General features: G+C 52.5%; 2 protein-coding genes across 2 annotated transcripts in view; one reads left to right on the forward strand and one right to left on the reverse strand.

Moving 5' to 3' along the window:
* ELK4 (ELK4, ETS-domain protein (SRF accessory protein 1)) overlaps nucleotides 1-4,189 on the forward strand; it is a 15,104-nt gene extending 10,915 nt beyond the window's left edge. The window contains exon 5 of the transcript XR_001360434.1: nucleotides 3,564-4,189. The gene's annotated coding sequence lies outside the window, so the exon portion shown is untranslated. The remainder of the gene's footprint in view (nucleotides 1-3,563) is intronic.
* A 748-nt stretch (nucleotides 4,190-4,937) lies between these two features.
* Nucleotides 4,938-19,992, reverse strand: part of MFSD4 (major facilitator superfamily domain containing 4) — a 26,444-nt gene continuing 11,389 nt past the window's right edge. The window contains exons 4-10 of the mRNA XM_005885286.2: nucleotides 16,837-17,005; nucleotides 16,314-16,429; nucleotides 14,896-15,069; nucleotides 12,762-12,909; nucleotides 8,833-8,903; nucleotides 7,553-7,673; nucleotides 4,938-6,211 (exon numbers count right to left, since the gene is read on the reverse strand). Coding sequence (XP_005885348.2) covers nucleotides 6,156-6,211; nucleotides 7,553-7,673; nucleotides 8,833-8,903; nucleotides 12,762-12,909; nucleotides 14,896-15,069; nucleotides 16,314-16,429; nucleotides 16,837-17,005 — 855 coding nt within the window. The 3' untranslated portion in view covers nucleotides 4,938-6,155. The remainder of the gene's footprint in view (nucleotides 6,212-7,552; nucleotides 7,674-8,832; nucleotides 8,904-12,761; nucleotides 12,910-14,895; nucleotides 15,070-16,313; nucleotides 16,430-16,836; nucleotides 17,006-19,992) is intronic.

Raw genomic sequence — 19,992 nt, forward strand, 5'->3', positions numbered from 1 at the left:
ATCGATCGCCATAGATTGACAGCCTGTCAGAATATAGCAGTTTCTCGATGCAGCCATTCATGCTTCGCCATTATGAAAGCTGGAATCCAGAGTGGTCTGTGGACAGGGAAATGTTGGCTTTAAGCTTTCTTTAGAAACCAGAAAACTCAAGTTGTCGTTAACATCATTTAAAATGAAACCTTTAACAAGAAAATTCATGAGGAATACAATCAAACATAGTAAATCGCTTGAACATTAGTCTTTTGAGTATAATATACATCAGGAAGTTTTATGAGGTTTAAAGTTTTATTTTTAAATATTTAATTGATACTAGAGCATTTCTTCCCAAGCATTCTTGATTTATTGACTGAGTGTGTGTGTGTGAGATGTATTGACTCTGTGTGTGTGAGAATCTGTTTTTCAGAGGAACCATTTATTATTCATCCTCTAGGATGGCTCCTGGGCTATTTTATACTAAAACTTAAAAAAAATTGGCGCACTTTGCAGTTGCCACTTTTTAAAAATCAATGCTTTGCACATTTCAGGTTTTTAAAATGCGTAGGCTCATAGGCCTTAAAGACTAATTGCTTGCCAATATTTTAGAACTACAGCGCCGTATGTGACATATGTTAAAGTCATCTTAATCTGTTCTCTAATTTCATGTATTATTGAGCAAATAAGGATGTCCTGTCTTAAAATTTCTACATTTACTTTTGCTTTTGTGTAAAACCCTTATTACATTGGGTTCTAAGTTTCTCAGAGGAGAGGATTATGCTATAATATTTCTGAAGTACCGATTTGCCCGTGGATTGATATAATAGTGGAGGAATTCTGACATTGTATTTAGCTTCATTTAACCTCTTAAACTGTACGTCATAAGTATTAGAAACCTCAGAGTATCTTGGGCTGAATGTTCTCAGCTTTGCCTTGTTTTCCATCTCATATGGGCCCATGCTGGTTCTTGTCCCCTCTGAGGATTATGAGCTGGGCTAGGACAGGCCTGGGGTCTTCTGGATGGGGTGGGGTGTCCTGTGGCTGCGCCAGAGTTCTAGCCAATGCCATCATTACAGTGTGCCTGGAGTTCAGGGGTGGGAATGCCAAATATTGGTATCAATTCACGTGGCACTTTTTTGGGCACCATTATTAGCACTGTTTTGTTTTTAATAACTGGAAACACTTAATGATTATTTTGTTAGTCTAATTCCAAGTAATGGATGTTAAGAGTCAGGGAATTAAAGTTTATTTCTCATTTATGTTTTCTGGAACTTAAGACTGTTTGGAGAAGGGGTGAATGGATTACCATTCTTCTAGGCTCTGTAGGCATGCTCTTTGGCCTAGGATGTTTTAAATAACTTACAAGCTTTTAATATTCTGCTTGGTAGAAATGTATGGCTTTTGATGATTTGCAATTGGTAGATTATATTCAACTTTGTAAACTATTCAGTTTTAAGTTTCTTTTCTGTTTAATCATGGTTGTTTACTGTCTGTTATTTAGGGGATGCAGTTCCGTTTAAGACATTTCATATTTTTTGTTTTTGAGGGCTGTATATTATATTCATTGCTTATGTGGTGAAGTAGCATATTTGATGAACGTCCCTGCTCCGTATCAGTGAAACTAAGATGCAGATAGAAATCAATACAATTAATGTTTTATTGCTTAAGGCCTGTTTATTCCGTTTGGCCATTCAATTGTCTCTAATTATAGTCATATCTAGTCATATCTGTTTCTTCACTTTTGTCTTCTGGCAGTTTCGTTTATCTTTGTGGGTAGGGAAGGTTATATATGAAACTCAATCCAGTCATTTTGCTACCAGTTAGCTTTGGTTTGAGGCAATAAAATGTTACTAAAATTAGTTTTTTTAAAATTATGCCCTTTAGTCTCCCAGTAATCAAGTTGGCTAAAAATAAAGTGTTTAACTTTGTATTTTGAAGAACAAACAATTTTTAAATGAGCTCTACTGGATTTTCAGTGTTGCCATCACTTGAGAATTAAATGGTGTTAAATAATAAACTTTTAACTTCCATTCACCCAATCTATAATTCAGAAGGAAAACCTGTTATGGCATTAACACAGAAGAGATGTGTTTTTCTATGTCAGTGTCTTAGTTTTAGGATATGTGGTAATAAGAACTTGTCAGGGTGCTTTCCTTAAACCTGGATCAACTCAACTGAGACGACCGTTACTTCATTCGTTACTTACCCCCTTGTTTATTTTCTTGAAATCTGTCCCTCATAATACCCAGCATCCACCACTCTTGTATAAATAGAATACTTATCTATAAAGTGCAAGTGTCATTAGGAACTTGTTTTAATTTCGGTGTAATTTATATTAGGGAGACTTTCAAAGTATTAAATCTTTTTCCTTAAAAAAAAAGGGGGCAATTAAAATGATGGCAACTGCTAACATTTATTAAAATCTTTAGTTTTGATGTGAGTGAGAGAAACTGCCCTCTCCCCAGCTAACCTGTGGGAAACAAAGGATGTTGTTTTGAGTCTTGAGTTGTATTTATTTATGACGGAGAAACAGGACCCCAAGTTTAGGTGGGTGAGGGGGAGGATGCGCCAGCACTTTGAATCCACTGCTTTTCAAAGAAAAAAGGTGTGGTTGATACCCCGTGGGTCTTCAGACATTGCTCTGAATAACTAGTCAGATTATTTTTTTCTATCACTTCAAGTTCTATGCAAAAATGTTGTTAAATTCTGTAATGATGATAAGCATTTTATTAGATGACATTGAAAAACTATTTTATATAAGGACAGGCACTTGCTTTGTATAATGAAATGGCTAACTGGCTTTAAGCACTGTATCAAATTTACTAAAGCCCAAAATTATATAGATACGTTAATAGATACATGTGCAACTAGATATGGACAACTGTATTTTTTTAAGTAAATATTTTTAACAAAATGGCTTTCTGAATTGATTATTCGTTTCCCTCCTCTCACATCTATGTCCTAGACACCATCTCCTATGCAGTTTATTGCAATTGTAACCTTGCCTGTGTCCACAAGTTTATTTTTGCCCCTCACCTGCTCACAACTCTCCTAATAACTCACGTAACTAAAAAAAAAAAAAAAAAAAAAAAAAATCTATACGCCTAACACGGCTTCTATGATCTGGCCCTCGCTTCCACTCTCACTTCCTGCCCCTCTTCTCCTCCCTCGTGCATGGAGCACACGGCCTCTCGCCAGCCCTCACCGTGCAAGCACATGCAGCCTCAGGCCCTGGCACTTGTGTCCCCTGCCTGGTGCAGTCTCTCCCGGCTACTTGGATGGCTTGCTCCTGTCCATCACTCAGGTTTCTGCACAAACGGCACCTCCTTAGAAAGGCCTTCCAGACCATCGCGTGACATTCCCTCTCCCACCCCTTTCCCTACTTTACTCTTCTCTGTGGCCCTCCGTTATCACGCATCCTGTGGCACGTTATCTCTGTTCACCGTCTGTATGTCTTCAGCTGCAGCGTAATCTCTGGGAGGCAGGGACTGGCATCTCATTTTCTGCTCTATCTTTGCACATAGATCAGTGCCTTGAGCATAGTAGGTGCTCAACAAATCCTTTTGAATGAATAAGTGAATTCTCTCCAGCACCTGTCACGATACCTCCCGTTAGTGAACCTGGCGCACTGATGCTGGGTCCCGTCCCCGCGTCTAGTAGCAGAAGGAAATCCGGAAATGGCAAGTCCACAGCAGCCTGGAACCTCCGAACTCTTAAAAAGAAGATCAGAAAACTGAGTGTGCAGCCTGGTATCAACACCCACCCGCCTCTCCTTATCCAGATTGTGTGTAAGAGGGAGTCGTGGTTCTCAGGCCCGTGTGGTAAGATCTTGTTTCTTCTAAAACATTAGCCATGTGAACTCACACTACGATAAAGACCTGTCTCTGGGGGAACATTTGGTCATTTGTTTCTGGGGTTATATAAAAGGATCAATTGCCCTTGATAATAGATAACACACTTATTCCATTTAAAATGTTTTATTTTAGAAAAGGCAGTCTTAAATTTGTTTCAATCTCGTTTTCTATAGTCACAAATTAATCTTGGTCATCGTAGATATAGCCACGGATTCTTCTTTCTAACTCTGTATAAAAAGGATGTTTTCTTGAAAAAAGCCACAAGAAAAATACAGCTGTTTGCTTTTTGCCCCGGTTAGTCACTCCCTACCGTTAGGTTACACATTTAGGTTTGGCTGGCATGGAATACTTTTAAGTGTTTACAGACATAGTTAAAACTATACCCCTAGCCCACCAGCTTCCAAAAGAATTTGGATCTGTTTGACTTACCATAAACATACAACAAACATATGAACAATTTCTAAGCTGTCAGGCATATGAATAATTACACACATTCACCAAATTTTTTCAGAATTCCTTTGAGGTAGGGTAATTCCTTCTAGAAATGTCACTTTACAGATTAAAACAGCGAAGCCGGAAGAGCCTCCGTGACGTCCCTGCCCAGGGCCACAGCGAGGAGCGGAGGCCAGCGCCGTGCGGGGTCTCCGCAGGCGGATGTGAGCGCCACTCCATGCTGCTGGCTGCTCACAGCCGCGCCTACAGGCCCAGACACACCTTTTCATGTCGGGCATGCGAACCGCGTTCCTGGACAGGTTACTGAGAATCAGGATCCACTTACTTTTTATAGGTGTACACGTGTATACAGACAGAAAGAGCAGGTGAACTAAACACAGTCACTGTGACAGCCACCTCACAACTTACAGTTTCAGGGCTCACCCCTTTCCAGGTCGCCGAGCGTGTAGCGCTATGGGACTTGCTCTGGACGGGCAGGCACGGCTTTCAGGATACTGCGCAGCTTGAATTGCTCAGAAGTCCCATTTTTGTCCAAGAACTTGACATTGGTACACAGGCATACCTCATTTAATTGTGATTTGCTTTATTGTGTTGCCTTTTTTTTTTTTTTTTTTAACAAATTGAAGGCGAGAGCCTCCACCAGCAAAAAGATTGCAACTCACTTTATTGTGACACTCGCTTTATTGCGATGGTCTGGAACTGAACCCGCCATATCCCTGAGGTATGCCTGTAAAGAGTTGTTTTCTCTATAGAAGTAAAGTTTAAATTGGATGTTTTTGAGAAGTTCTTAGAGCCGTTTCTACACCTTTTATAAGCTAGTCAATGTCAGTAAAGAAAAATAGAACATCCATCTCATTCTCTCGGGCAGCTTCTGGACCAGTTCGCACTGATGACTAGCAGTGGTGCGCGGGCAGATGTTTAACACCTGCACCTCCAGGGGAGAAAAGCCAGGCTTTGTAGCCTTTGCCGATTTCTGTGGTGTAAATACTCCCACTCTGGCTGACCTCGAGTCAGCAACACCTCATCACTGAAAGTGATAGTGTTTCTACAATACAGACACGACAGTCATCAATTCCTCCAAGAGCACAGACATAGAAAAATCAGGAAGTGATGAGTTTTGAGTAGGCATTACCTTCGTCTTTAATGTAATTTAATTGTAAGTTTCTATCATTTAAATTTTAATAACGGCCGCATTTAACAGACAGCTCTCAAAATGAAATTTTAAAGATCAGCCTTTTTTTTTTTTCTTATAAACTGGTAGGAGCTAGCCCAGCATACCGCTGAATTAGTGTCCCGAAGAAAGCAAGATTCAACGTTTCCTTTTGCTGTTTTAGATCATGGATGAGCTACTGATACCAGCAGCAGGAATTTGGGGGACTCTGGACTGTGAATAAGGAAAAAGCACATAAATCCTAGGAGCATGCCACGGAGGAACGTGGGGTTGGTTCTGATTAACTTAAAGTAGATCTACATAGAACAGTGATCATCAAGCTTTATGATTTCAACCTGTATTTTCAAAATCATCTAAGAGTGATCTTCAAACCTGGGGTGTGGTCCATGCAGGAGGCGGCCAGTAGAGTGAAGTGACAGTCTCCTCCTCCTCCTCCCCAGCGGCATCCTGGGCAGCTCTGACCAAGTCCCCCCAGGGAGGAGGGAAGTCGCTGGACTAGCCGAGTAAAATCCTAATGATTTGCCCAGGGAGGACCCAGGTACCAGAACGCGATTTAATTCCTTCTACGCCAGTATTGAGTGGAGAAGACCTGACCGAGGCGCCGGGGGACCGATGGCCTCCGCTTCCGGCCAGCTTTCTTCCACGCTTTGGTCTCCACTGGTGCTCGAGAGGCCGATGTATTCGCCTGCCTCCTTCCCCCACTTCTACCTCTGGTAGCATTCGGAGCCTTCCGTCCCGCATGGTCTGTCCTGGGGAGGAACTGCAACAACAACAATAAAAACCAGGCAGCACGTCTCAGCTGCAGGCAGTGCTGGTTCTGAGAGCTTCCCCCGCCTCGCTTCTCTGCCGCCCGTGGCTCCTTAGAGAGCCAGGTGACAAGTTAGACCTACTGGTTCTGGCAACTGTTGGTGGAGGCAGTTTGTTGAGATCAGTGTCTGGGGCTTAGGGAATATGTATTTCTTTTTGTCTCCCTTGATTAGGGAATTTGTTCAATGTCACTCATTTGACATTCAGCAAACACTTCTTGAACGTGTGGCCTAAAGGGAGGCTCTGTGCTGGACTAGACGGCTGTTGGTACTGGCCACCTCACGGCACGACTGTCGTTAGAGCTGATTGGGGAACCCCCCCACCCCCCATTGCTCTTCTGGGCTTCTACACTGATTGCTCAAAGCGGGCATGTGTCCACTGCCCAGAGAGGACTGTGGCTGCCTGTCCCTCCAGACTTTGCTTTTCATGGGGATGACGAGGGCTCTACCTGGGCACCTTCCCTTAGGGCAGTGGTTCTCAACCTTCTGGCCCTTTAATTAAATACAGTTCCTCATGTTGTGACCCAACCATAAAATTATTTTCGTGGCTACTTCATAACTGTAATGTTGCTACTGTTATGAATCATAATGTAAATATCTGATATGCAGGATGGTCTTAGGCGACTCCTGTGAAAGGGTCGTTCGACCGCCAAAGGGGTTGGCGACCCACAGGTTGAGAACCGCTGCCTTAGGGCCTGGCCACATGCACGGCGGAAGCAGTTGTGGGGATGTTGAGAGCTCTGGGCGGAAAGGCCGGGAAGGGCGCAGGCAATGAAAATAGCTGTGGGACTCCCCCAGCCTGGGTTCTGCAGCAGTGAGACTGTTAGGTGTGCCTCTGTCCTGAAGGAGCTTTTCTTTGCCACTTGGCCCGAGGACTTCTTTTTGACAAAAAGATCTGGACTCGAGTCAAAATCCTAAACTGCAGAGAGAGGGCCAATTGGGCTGCTGGGCTGAGTTCCAGCCAAGGAAGGAGGCAGGCTCTGCAGCTCAGGGCCCCGCGCAGGCCGGGAGAGTCCTGGCCCGCGGTCCTGAGGCCCGTGGGATGCAGGAAGCCAAGTTCACGTCCATGCCCCTCTCCTAGTAGAGAAACCATGAGCCAGCCCCCCATTGCTCGCAGCGCAGACAATCGCCTGGCAAAGCAGGAAGAGGGGAGAGGAAGCTGTGGAAAAGTAAACATTTCCTTGCATTTTTCTTGGACCAGAACAGCCCTGGTGGCGTGCTGAGGTCCAGAGCATCTCCCACGTCCTCCCCCCTCTGTTTTCCTCCCCTTGTGCAGAAACGGCTCCTTTCCCTACCTGATGAGAGTCCAGGGTGCATCCTGTGGAAAAACAGGAGCAAGATGTAGAAGGTAAAAGCCAAGCAGGCAAAGATCACGCCACAGACCAGGAAGCTGTAGCTGCCCCGAGCCTGGAATACCTGCCAAAGGGGAAACACAGAGACAGGGGCCATCAAACCCTCACATGAAGCTGTATGGGCGGAAGCGGCCTGCTCCGGCCCTCGGCGGGTTTTCTAGCCAAGCCGAGGACGGTCACACCGACAGACAGGAACGTGGGCAGCAGGAACATGTTGGCCTCGTTTCAAGGTCATGTTTCTGGAGGAGACAGAAATCCTGCTCCACGGCAGGGGCTGGGCCCGGGGACCCCGGCAGTCCCTTTCAGCTCTGTGCCTGGAACCTTCTGAAAAACGTCCCTGTCTTCCTTAAAACTCCAGTCACACTAGGTGTTCCTCTCCCCACGAGGCCTGACCAGAGCTTTGCAGAGGACACACACACACACACACACACACACACACACATACACGTGTCAAAGTTGCATATGGAACGCCCATGGACCCACCACCAACTTCAGCAATTAGCACCAGTTTCCTCCGTAGCCTCCCCGAGACCACACTGAAGCCCATCCAAGCCCCCTCGTCTGCACGCAGAGGGCCCTGGACGATGCAGCTCTTCCCCGCCCGGCAGGCCAGAGCAGAGGGCAGGGGAGCAGTGAGGAGGGACTTTGGAGATGGAAAGACCTGGGTTGGAAGTCACCCGACAGTCACTAGAAGTGTGATGACTGAGGGGAGCTGCTTAGTTGATCTGGGCTACAGTACCCTCCGCTGCAGAAAGGGGGTGACAATGTCTACACTCCAGTATTCGGTAAAAAGCAGACTTACTTTCCCTGGTGAACACATGCATGGTGGGTGTGGGACAAGAACTGAGAGCCGGCCCAGGGCCAGGGCAGGGTCCGGGCAGGAAAGCTGGGCCCTTTGTAGGTGGCCAGAGGCTCCGAGAGGCAGGCTGAGGGAGTGGCCGGTTGAGAAGCGATGGACAAAGAACTCTGCAGTGCAATCCATCCCAGGCCCGGGAGCTAAACGTTCCCACGGGGCCCCCTGGCCCTGCTCCCAGACATGACTTGTGTTTGCCTTGGCCTCTCGCATCCCTTCCCAGCTCCGGGTTCCCCATTTGGAGGCTCAGCTTCCAGGGCTGGCTCAGCAACGGAGGCAGGTAACACCGAGTGGGCCCGCTTGCCTTCCCACCTGCCTGAAGGAGTGCACCCCAAGTGCTCCTCCCCCGCCCCCAGAGTTTTCCACTTACCCAGCCAACCAGCATCTGGAGGGACATCTCGCCAAGTCCTGCCCCTGTCACCAGCACCGTGGTCGCACAGCCTACCCAAAAGAGAGGGGCTTGGTTTAGTGAGAACAAGTTAGGAGACAGGCAGCCGGCGTGTTCCGTGTTATTCTGGGAGGTGTCCGGGAAGCAGCATGGCTGCCTAGGAGGACTCCTTGCCATTCTTAAGGCTTCTCAGACTTTAGCTCTTTTTTTTTTTTTTTAAATATGTTTTTATTGATCTCAGAGAGGAAGGGAGAGGGGGAGAGAGAGAAACATCAATGATGAGAATCATTGATTGGTTGCCTCCTGCACGTCCCCGACTGGGGATCAAGCCCGCAACCCAGGCATGTGCCCTTGACCAGAATCGAACCTGGAACCCTTCAGTCCGCAGGCTGATGCTCTACCCACTGAGCCAAACCAGCCAGGGCCAGACTTGAGCTCTTCACCGGGCTTTGGGGATGCTCAGGTCCTGCCGTCATTACGACCCTCCCCGTTCTGAGACCTTCAACGGTTCACCCTTGTCTCCTTGGTGAATTCCAAGGGGCTTAACCTGGCATTCAGGGCCCTTCCCAACGTGCCCGCCCCCCCCTTTCCGACAGACCTCCTGACCCCAGGCCGCCTCCACTCTGGGCAGAAGGGTGTCCTGACGCCCTGGCACTGCCCCAACCAGCGCCCCGCTCACCAGCCTGGCACCGACTTTCAGAGCCCACACTTCAGAGTCAGCCTGGCCCACGCCCCGCCGTGCCCCCTGCAGCTCTGTGACCTGAGGCAGTTCTCTCCCTTTTCGGGGCCTCGGTTTCCTTCTGTGAAATGGGCGTCACAGGGCTGGCGCGTGGGTCCCACCGGTGCGAGGCACGGAGTGCTTAGCACAGCCCTGGACACGCAAACCCCCGAAGCCAGGCCAGCTCCCTGCTGAAACCCTCCAGCGCTGCCTCAGGATCCAGTCCGAGCGCCGGGCCGGGGTTGCCAGGGCCCTTTCTAACCTGTGCCTGTTGGGAGCGCAGACTCAGCTCGCACTCCCTGCTGGCAGGCTGCCCTGCAGCCCGGAGGAGAACCGTCAGCTCCGCACCTGTGCACTCACACTCGCCCCCTGGTCCCACATGTGCATTCCCTCCTCCTCCTCCTCCTCCTCCTCCTCAGCTTCCAGTCCTGCTTGGATTTCCTTCTGTTCTCTCATCCCATCCCTCAACCTGGGTTTGCTGCTCCTTTGTGCACCCTCAGCCCCCTCATCTGTCTCATGTTCCCCCCCCCCCCCGTCTGTCTACTGGGCAGCTTCGCCCACCAGGGTTAAGCCCCTGAGAGAGGACGGGCCTTGGCTGTTAGTGCAGTGGACACATCACTGCTTATCACACAGTGGCCCACGGACAGACGGACGGTAGACACAGTGTTTTTTTAATAAAGCAGATCATTTCCTCCTGTCTCTGCGCCTTTGCTCTCACACTGGCCACTGCCCCGCCCCACCCTTCCCCGGATGCCTTTCCTTTTTCCTTCCGCCTTTCCGAACTCCGGGCCAGCTCACGTCCCATCTCTTCCATGAAGCTACCTCGAGATTTAACACTGGTCACTCGCTTCTCTGAATCCCAGTGGCACCCACTGTCTGTTCCACTCATTCATTCAAAAACCTTCCAGTACCTTCTGAGCATCAAGTACTGTGGTAAACACTGATGAGTAATTAGCGTTAACATATATATATTGGGTACCTGGGAGCCAGGTAAGCGGCTGAGTCAAGAGCTTTACATTTCCTCTAACGCGCAAAGCAATCCTCACAGGGAAGTATTGGCATCCCCACTTTTCAGATGAGAAAACTGAGGCTCGGAGAGGGGAAAGAAATCGAATCACACCAGGCCACAAAGCCAGGGAGAGGCAGGCCGGACGGATACTCGGGTCTGCTGATGACCTCACAGCCCTCGCCCCGGCCCTTGTCCCTCACTGGTGCCCATGGGGAGTGTGTTGTCAAGGAGAAGATGCAGATAACTAGGTACAAAAGCCTTGAGGGGATCAAACATGAGAAGCAGAGGAGGGGGTACCTTTTTAGTGGGGATCAGGGAAGCTTCCGGGAGGGACGGAGTCGAAGGCTTTCCATGCTGAGGATTCATGTGCTGTCAGGGAGTAGCCGGCTGGAATGCCAGCTCTGAGGGGGAGCAGGGTGGGAGAAGGCCGGGCAAAGGAAGAGAGCCCCATACCCCACGGGAAGACAGGAAGGCCAGGGCCAGCTGTGGAGGCAGCCCCCGGTGGCAGTGCCGGGGATGGCTGCGTGAATGAGTGGCCCTCGCCCTGGCTCCGCGTTAGAATCACCCAGCAGCTCCCGACCAGTGACATCAGACTTGGTGGTGGAGCGGAAGCCCAGGTGCTGGGTTTTGTAACAAGCGCTCCAGGGGATTCTCATGGGGAACCAGCACTGAACCTCTGATGGGGGCAAAGGTGAAGGCAAGGAGACAAGCCAAGACCTGCCAAGGCAGCGAAGGAGGTGATCAGACACCGGGGAAAGCTGGGTGCTGGGTGCTGTTAGAGTCCTAGCAGGTAAGTGATGGAGCCCGAGCTAAGGCAGGGTGGGGAGAGATGAAGAGAAGATGGGTCTGAGTGACCATCTGCAGGCAGAACCCACCACTATAACTCGCTGTTACTCCTGTTAAACGCTGACATCTGTTGGTCACTTAAAACTGTGGGATATAGTGTGACATACATCACCATTACTCCCGACTTAATCTACTCGCTTGAGGTTTGGGGATTATCCTTAGATTTCAAGGACTCGGTCTCCTGTCTCATTGCTATGGGATGGAGCTGGGTGCAGCTCTAATTGTTCTGACCCCCCCCTCCCCTGCCCCCACCTCCCTAATAAACCACCTTCCTCCTCTAAATAAACCACCCATCTTTAATGCTGCTTTTCTGACACTCTAGGCCAGTGATGACGAACCTATGACACACGTGTCAGAGGTGACACGTGAACTCATTTTTTTGGTTGATTTTTCTTTGTTAAATGGCATTTAAATATATAAAATAAATATCAAAAATATAAGTCTTTGTTTTACTATGGTTGCAAATATCAAAAAATTTCTATATGTGACACGGCACCAGAGTTAAGTTAGGGTTTTCCAAAATGCTGACATGGTTCTCAACCTTTTGGCCCTTTAAATACAGTTCCTCATGTTGTGACCCAACCATAAAATTATTTTCGTTGCTACTTCATAACTGTAATGTTGCTACCGTTATGAATCGTAATGTAAATATCTGATATGCAAATGGTCTTAAGCGACCCCTGTGAAAGGGTCGTTCGACCGCCAAAGGGGTTACGACCCACAGGTTGAGAACCGCTGGTCTAGGGCATCTCCAGTTACTTCTAAAGCAGCGGTCACCAACCTTTCGGACCTCGTGGACCACCGTTTGGCGACCACTGTTCTAAAGGTTACGTTAACTGTTTGAAACACAACTATTTTCAATGAACTCGTTTTACAAAAGATTTTTTCCATCTGCATTTGAGAGGCTACAGAAAGAGAAGGAAACTAGGGAAGAGAATTCGAGGTTTCTGACATCAAAGAAGCGGCGTCACAACCCACAGCAGCTGTGAGTGCTGGCTCCAAGCCTCTGGGTGTGGGGCCACTATGACTGCTGAGGTGTAAAACCCCTCTCCTAGGCTGTGACTTCTGTGCTACTTGGAATGTCCACGCATGTCACACAACACGCCAACTGTGGGTCAGCAGAGATCACTCCGGGGAAAAGGAAGTGGGCGAGAGGAACGTACTGCTGCTCTGAGGCCTGAAATCACACACTGAGGTATCCTGTTGAAGTGGGAGCCACCTGGATCAGAACCTGTTCCCACCAGCCAGGAGCATCGCAGGAGACGGGGAGGGCGGGAAGCGGCGCCGGCCAGAGGGAGCGGCCCGCCCTGCGCTCACCCTGCGCACGTGCACACTCACCCTTGTACTGCAGGATGTCCTCCGTGTGGGCCAGCAGGCTGGGGAAGGTGCTGCTGAGGAACAGGCCCAGGCAGGCGGTGCCCGCGAACAGGAAGATGACGTTGTAGGAGAAAGCGAGAAGCACCAGGTGTGTCACCACCGCGCCGACCTGTCACGGCGGTGACGGAGGTGGTTAGAAACTGGGAAAGGCTGGGTGTCCGTCAGAGAGAAAAACCCGCAGGAGTCGGTCTCCTGACCTGGACACTCAGGCATGAGGAACAGCGCTGTGACCAGCGTGCCACCCTGTGGAAGAGGTGGGGACTGCACCTTCCGCAGTCCTGGCTGCCAACCCAGCCCAGAGAACGTGAGGCTGGGAGAAGGTGCGCCCCCCACCCCCCGCCAGCCATCGCCAACAACTGGCCTACCACACACGCTCAACAAGTGCTTGATGAGGGGTCCTGACTGCCCCCAAGGCCCTGCCTGTAAGCACAGGGAACTCCAGCCAAGTCATTAGCTCTGTTCCTGCTGCTAGAGGCGGGGTCCTCCACTCCTCACGAAGAGGAACTGCTTCTTCCGTAAAGGCCCGGAGCTCACGGAGGAAGCCCCGGTCACAGGAGAGTGGTGGTGGCTGCAGGGTCCCCCAGCGTCCAGGAATCCCGGCAGGACTCCCAGAGATGGTCAGCGGCTCTGGCAGGCCAGCGTGGCTCCCCCCAGATTCGGCTCAGACTCCACCGGCAGATGGTAGCCCCTGCGATGGGCCAGGGGACCAGCAATCTTTCTAGTTCAGTCAGGGGACTGCCCCATGGTAATGTTTTTGGTAAAACAACCCTTTAAAATTTCTTTTTAAAATGTGTTTGTCGCCCTGGCTGGTTTGGCTCAGTGGATAGAGCGTCGGCCTGTGGACTGAAGGGTCCCAGGTTCCATTCCGGTCAAGGGCACATGCCTGGGTTGCGGGCTCGATCCCCAGTGTGGGCCATGCAGGAGGCAGCCGATCAATGATTCTCTCTTCATTGATGTTTCTATCTCTCTCCCCTCCTCCCCTCCTCTCTGAAATCAATAAAAATATATTTTTTAAAAATAAAAAATGTGTTTGTCAATATTGACTAATTTCTATACAAAGTGCATCTGGGCCCAGCTGGTGTGACTCAGTGGTTGAGCATCAGCCCAGGCACCAGGAGGTCACCGGCTGGGTTCTGGGTCAGGGCACGTGCCTGGATTGCAGGTTCAAGGTCGGGCTGGGTGTGAGTCCAGGCACAGAGGTATTTGTGGAGCTGGATGATGGGAAATTTCTTTCTGGAAGGTCATAAACCAGGACAAGGCAAATCCAAAACCTTTCTTGGGACTCATCGTGTTTGGTCTGTGTAGCCCAACAGTATTTCCCAACCCTCTCTCTGCTAGAAACTCAATCCAGGGAAGGACTTTCTGACAACAGATGGGGATACGAGGTCAGGGAATGAGTTCCCAGTCCCTGGGGGTTTGAACAGGCCGTGTGCCCCTCCTCTGCACAGGGGTGTTATGGAGGTAAGTCCAGCCCTTCCAGGAGGTTGGGTGGAGACCTTTCTGGAATCTGGAATCCGGACCCTTTGTCATAGGTGGTGCCAGAGATACATTTCAGGGTGAAAGCTAAGACCCATCACTCAGGCTCCGACCTCCCGCCTCCTGGGCAGACCAGTTCCTGGAAGGCAGCCCACATGCCAGCCTGGCTGCTAGAGAACCACCTGGGAGAGTTTCAAAATGCACATGCCAGGTTCCAGCCCAGAGAGGGTGATTCTGAAGGCCAGGGTCCCCTGGCTTCCACTGGTCACAGGCTCTGCCAGCTGGGCACCAAGGTGGACACGGAGGACCAACGCCAGAACCTGCTTCCCTTGCAGGCAGTTTGTCAGCTGGGACCTACCCACACACAACAGGAATTGTCTCCTTCCTTGTCGGAGTACAGATGGGGGGAGGGCAGAGGGAGGAAGGGACATTTCCAAGGACGCAAGGGTAGGCTCCACCTCCTGGATCTCCACCCTTCTTCACCAGCATCTACCCCTCCCTCTACCCCGACTTGCACCCCATTGGCAGAGTTCAGTCCTGAGCAAAGGCCTGGGGCGGTGGTAGGGCCAGGAGTGAATGCTTCTCCTGAGGCTCCAAGAAGTGAGAGGAGGCTACTCACCACGTTGATGAAAACCATGGTGGCCGGCCTCACGCGGGAGGAGATGGGGATGGAGACGAGCTGACCCAGGGTGATGAAGCCCCAGAAGAGGCTGGGGAGGTAGCCAGCCATCCTGTGTCCCATCGACATGGGCTTCTCCACGGCATAGCTGTACACGAAGGTGGAATATGCGCCCTGTGGAGACGAGCCCGCTGAGCACACCTGCAGCGTGGCCAGACCAGACCCCTGGGAAAGGAAGCCCTGGCCGGGCAGGTGTCGGGGGACCCTCCTGCTCCACAAAGGGTGGGCTTGGGGCCAAGATCACACAGTGCACACAGGCCGGAGCCGAGGACAGACCCTGGGCGCCACGGCTCCCGACTGCACCTGCGCTGGCCTCTGGGTCCAGGGAGGTGCGGGAGCTCCGTGGCCCCTCACCAGATCCGGGTCCCACTACGTATCTTATTTGTCCTGATTCCACAGAAAGCTTTTTGTTGAAGGACGTTTGCTAAAGAGTGTGTGTACCAGCATCTCATTTTACAGATGAGAGGGTGGAGGAGCGACTTGCCCGAGGTCACACTGCGAGTTGGAAGTCAACCAGCGCCGGCCGACACGAGCACCTTCCGCCAGGTCGCCGAGGGTGCGGGCTTTCTCTCTGGAGAGCCCCTCATGTGGCCATCAGTGCGTCAGCCATTCACACCATCCTAATCTAACCCTTAGAGATTTCTAGAAAAAGGCATTACGTGGTGTGACAGAGGTCACCAGCAGACTGAACCGCTGGGCCCCGCCCCGATATCTGTGGCTCGTTTGTGCGACGTGGCGAAGGAGCCCAGGTGCGGGATGTATTCCAGGGAGCAGAGTGCTCCTGAGTTCACCTGGCATGACCTCTGCTTGGCAGAACAGGGCTCTGCCCCTTTAAAAAACTCGGGGTGGGCCCTGGCCGGTTTGGGTCAGTGGATAGAGCGCCGGCCTGCGGACTCAAGGGTCCCAGGTTCGATTCTGGTCAAGGGCATGTACCTTGGTAGCAGGCACATCCCCAGTAGGGGGCATGCAGGAGGCAGCTGATCGATGTTTCTCTCTCATTGATGTTTCTAACTCTCTATTCCTCTCCCTTCCTCTCTGTAAAAAATCAATAAAATATGTTTAAAAAAAAAAAAAACTCGGGGGGGCCTGCACTTAGTAACAAACCCATAGGCCCCTCTCTCCAGAGTTAACGAACATGTAAACTATTGGCTGGGACAGAAGACCGTAGTACCAAGGGGCTGTGAGCAATTCTGGAAACAGCCACCCCAGAACTTTTATTCAGTTTGAAGTTTTGGATCGACTGAACTACAGGTGAGGGCTCTAGGAAACCTTGATGCCTCTCTCCTTCTCTTGCCATCCCCAGATTGGAGTCTCGGGCGGAGGGTCCCCAGGGAGGGGCGCCCCGGGGGCAGGCTCACCGTCATCCCGTCGGTCATGAACAGGACCAGGGCAGCTGTGACGTGGATGGCGAAGAAGGAGTAAGGGGCTCCTCTGAAGTTCCTCCTCCGGCAGCAGCTGAACAGGTCCTCGTGCGCTGGATGAGATGAGAAGAGCAGGGCTGAGCCTCGCTCCCGCCCCGTGCCTCTGCGTGCCCAGGGGAAGCGGCTGGCGGCATGGAGGACCACTTACGGCCTCCTACCTTCTCTAGCTTCAACCAACCATCTGTTAGAATCAGCCCCTGGCCACCTCACAGTCCTGGTGGAAGCAAGGCTCAGAGAGGTCAAGTAACTTGCCCAAGGTCACACAGCAAGGTTGGAGCTGGAAGTCTGCCTTCCTGGTTCCCTTGGCCAGGCTGCTCCATCTCCTGCCTCATGAGACCATTGGTGCCAAGGTTCTTTTCCAACCTCTATCGCCTGTGACCTATGGTCACCCTCTGGGGGAGGGGTTACCGGAGGAGCCTCGGTGTGGGGCTGCGACATGAGGGTCCGTGAGAGCCCCCACCTGGGTGTGACTGAACCTTTGGGGGCAGCGAGGAAGCGGCTTCCTTCTCGGGAGGCTGTGTCTCCAGGGCGAGCTCATCTGCAGACAGGAGCAGCGGCCTCCTCTGCGGGCAGCAGGTCAGCAGCCGCTCTTTGGACAGCAGATACAGCACAGCCATGGGCACCGGGAGCTGGGGGTGGGCAGAGGGTCAGGAGAGCCCTGTTCCCGCCAGGCTCCCCCCTTCCCACGCCTGGCCCACTGCGTTCGCCCGCACGGTCGTGGGGCGCAGGTCTGCACGGTCCTGGGAGAAGACAGCTCCTTTCCAAGGGTGCCCACCTAAGAGGCGCCCCCAGAGAACGCAGCCTCGACCCCGCACAGGCTTGGTGGAATTGCTGCCCAACCTGGACTGCCTCTGTTTCCCTGAAAAGACAGGTACGTGCCACCCGCAAAGCGTAGACTCGCACCGGGCCTCTGCTGGCCAGGAGAGGTGCCAGAGCTAAACTCGTTTCCAAAGAAGTTCTGCTTTGGTTCATCACGGCTCTATGAACCGTGCTGGGGGGATTACCATCCCCATTTTCCAGATGGGGCCAGTGAGGCTCAACGTTATCACTTAGTCAGAACCCGTTAGAACTGGAAGAGACCTGAGAGGTGAGCTACACAGCGAGCATTAGCGCGGGTCACACAGCTGACGTCAGGCAGAGCAGGGCTGGCACCCGGGCACCCTGCTTCTGCCCAGTCCCATCGCCACCTCAGGAGTTGTCTGGGTGATGTTAAACCCCAGGAGGCAGAGGCTGTCCTCGGGGGCTTGGTGTCTAAATGGGAAAGAGACTCGGACTCCTTTTGATTTAAAAATGCCGGCTATGAGCAACACACCCAAGCCCAGTGTTATGGGGGCCGCTTAGGCGTCACGAACTCCCAGAGCAGGGAGGAGGGTCTCCTGTCTGAGGAGCCCGGAGAAGCCTCAGCCACCTCCCTCGGGTGCCCTGCACGAGTCCAACCACCTGCTGCCAGGAGGGCCTCATCCAGTTCGGCCTCTGCCCTCGATGCTGCCTCCCACCCAGTTCCTCCTCTTAGGAAAGAGGAGGCTCGGGAGCTCTGGAAGTTTCCCCGAGGCCGCGGGCTCCTCTGCCTGACAGAGGGTAGAGGGGAGGTGCGCCTGGGCAGCTGTGAGGGAGCCTCCTCAGCCGGCAGCCAGGCTGGCTCGCTCCAGCATTTTCCAAGCCACCTGCACGCCAGCCTGTGCTAGCATGCCCTGTGGGCACCTTGGGAGCCTCCCTCCACCCTCAAAAATAAGTCCAAGGTCAGACTCTGCCTGGAGAGTGAGAGCCACCGATTGGGCCCGAATGGAGGGAGACAGTTCCCGCCCTCAGGAGGCCCGGTCTGGGTGACAAAGCTCTCCCTCTGGTCCGATGGGGAAACAGGAAACCCACGCGAGGCCGCTGGTGCAGAAGGCCAATGCCGAGTGAGGGCCAAGGCACACGGCTGCGAAGGGGCCAGTCACTCAGGCGGGGCTTCCAGGGAGGCAGGTGGTGGGGAGACGCACACCTGGCATTGCCACAGGAACACACTCCATCTCCAGAAGAAGCCACCTTGAAAGTCAGAGAGTGCCAGGTGGGCTGTGTGTGTGTGTGTGTGTGTGTGTGCGTGTGTATAAGTGTGTGTGTGTGTGCGTGCATGTGTGTGCACAAGTGTGTGTGCGTGCACATCCACCCACTGCCCACATGCTCACTTGCATGGCTCATTCTCTTCTGTGTGGGCTGTTTACCTTCAGACACAAAGCGATGGAAAAAATACGGAAACCCTGCAGCCAACAAAGCGCCTCCAGCCTGCACCTTGGGGGGCAGGAGAAAGCACCTCCAGCCTGCACCTTGGGGGGCAGGAGAAAGCGCCCCCAGCCTGCACCTTGGGGGGCAGGAGAAAGCACCTCCAGCCTGCACCTTGGGAGGCAGGAGAAAGCGCCCCCAGCCTGCACCTTGGGGGGCAGGAGAAAGCGCCCCCAGCCTGCACCTTGGGGGGCAGGAGGAAGCGTGGGGCTTTTGTGGACCTTCCAGCCTCCTGGCCCCAGAGCCCCAGCTGACATGGCGCTGACACTGCTCCTTCCCGGTGCAGGGTCTCCTTGGACATCGCGGCCCAACACGGCCTTGTTCCCAAGCAATGATGGGCCGGCAGGAAAGGGAGGGAGCGGAGTGAGAGGGGAAGAGGGGGATATTCTGTTCTGGGGAACAGAAAGTTATGAAGGAGAAGGAAGGACAATGAGCAGTGGCTGCAGGTGGGAGGTTTGTGCTAGGAGTCGGGCTTCCAGCCCAGCCTGGCCTCTTGCTGGCCCCCATCAGGGCATGAGCTGTGATGGTGTGACACCGAGGCTCAGAGGGACTGACCAGGTGGTCTCAAGAGCCCCTTTCAGTGCTGCCTGCACAGCAGCACTCAGTCCCAGCAGCAGCCGGGCAGCTGCCGGTCTTGCCTGAACCCAGCCGGCCGGCCTCTGGGGGTGACAAGTCCGCTTAGTGCAGGAGAAGCTCTAAGTCAGAGTGACAAGCCGCACGGTGACTCCATCCCACAGCCAGCAGGCCAGGGGCCACCGGAACACTCCGCACTCCCAGCCCCTGCTGGGCCCAAGCCAGGGGGCCAGGGCTGCTCCTGACAGTCCCTCCCAAGCAGGGCCAGAGGTTGGGGTCGGGGAGTCTCCCCACCTCTCCTTCTGCCCCAGCCCAGGCTACCATGGGGGAACCCGGCGTGGGTCAAGAGCAGCCGAGGAGGTTTCCAGCCAGAGACCAGAGTCTGTGCTGATGGCAGGGGGGGCGGGGGGTGTGAGCTGGGGGCTCAGAGGGGCCTCAGTGCCTGAGCCAGTCACAGTGAGGTAGTCAGTCTCCATTCAGGAGCCCAGAGAAGGGCCCGGCCTGGCCCGCAGCCTCCGGCCCAGGGTCACCTTCACCTGCCGACTTGAAGGCGGGCCCCGATTTCACTGGGCCAACCCTGTGGCCTGCTCTATCTCCCCGGAGAATTGCAGTCACAGGGTGCCACCCTGAAGGACCTGGAGGTGAGCTTCTGCAGCCCTCCTGTGCTCAGATAAACCCTGGGGGGTCAGCTCTCCCATCCTCTTGCTTTCCCGAGGGCACACTCAGCCTCAACCCGTTTCTCAGAATCAGAAACATCCTCAGCAGGAGCCGGGATGGACTG

Source organism: Myotis brandtii, unplaced genomic scaffold, assembly GCF_000412655.1.
Source record: "Myotis brandtii unplaced genomic scaffold, ASM41265v1 scaffold898, whole genome shotgun sequence".
NCBI lineage: Eukaryota > Metazoa > Chordata > Mammalia > Chiroptera > Vespertilionidae > Myotis > Myotis brandtii.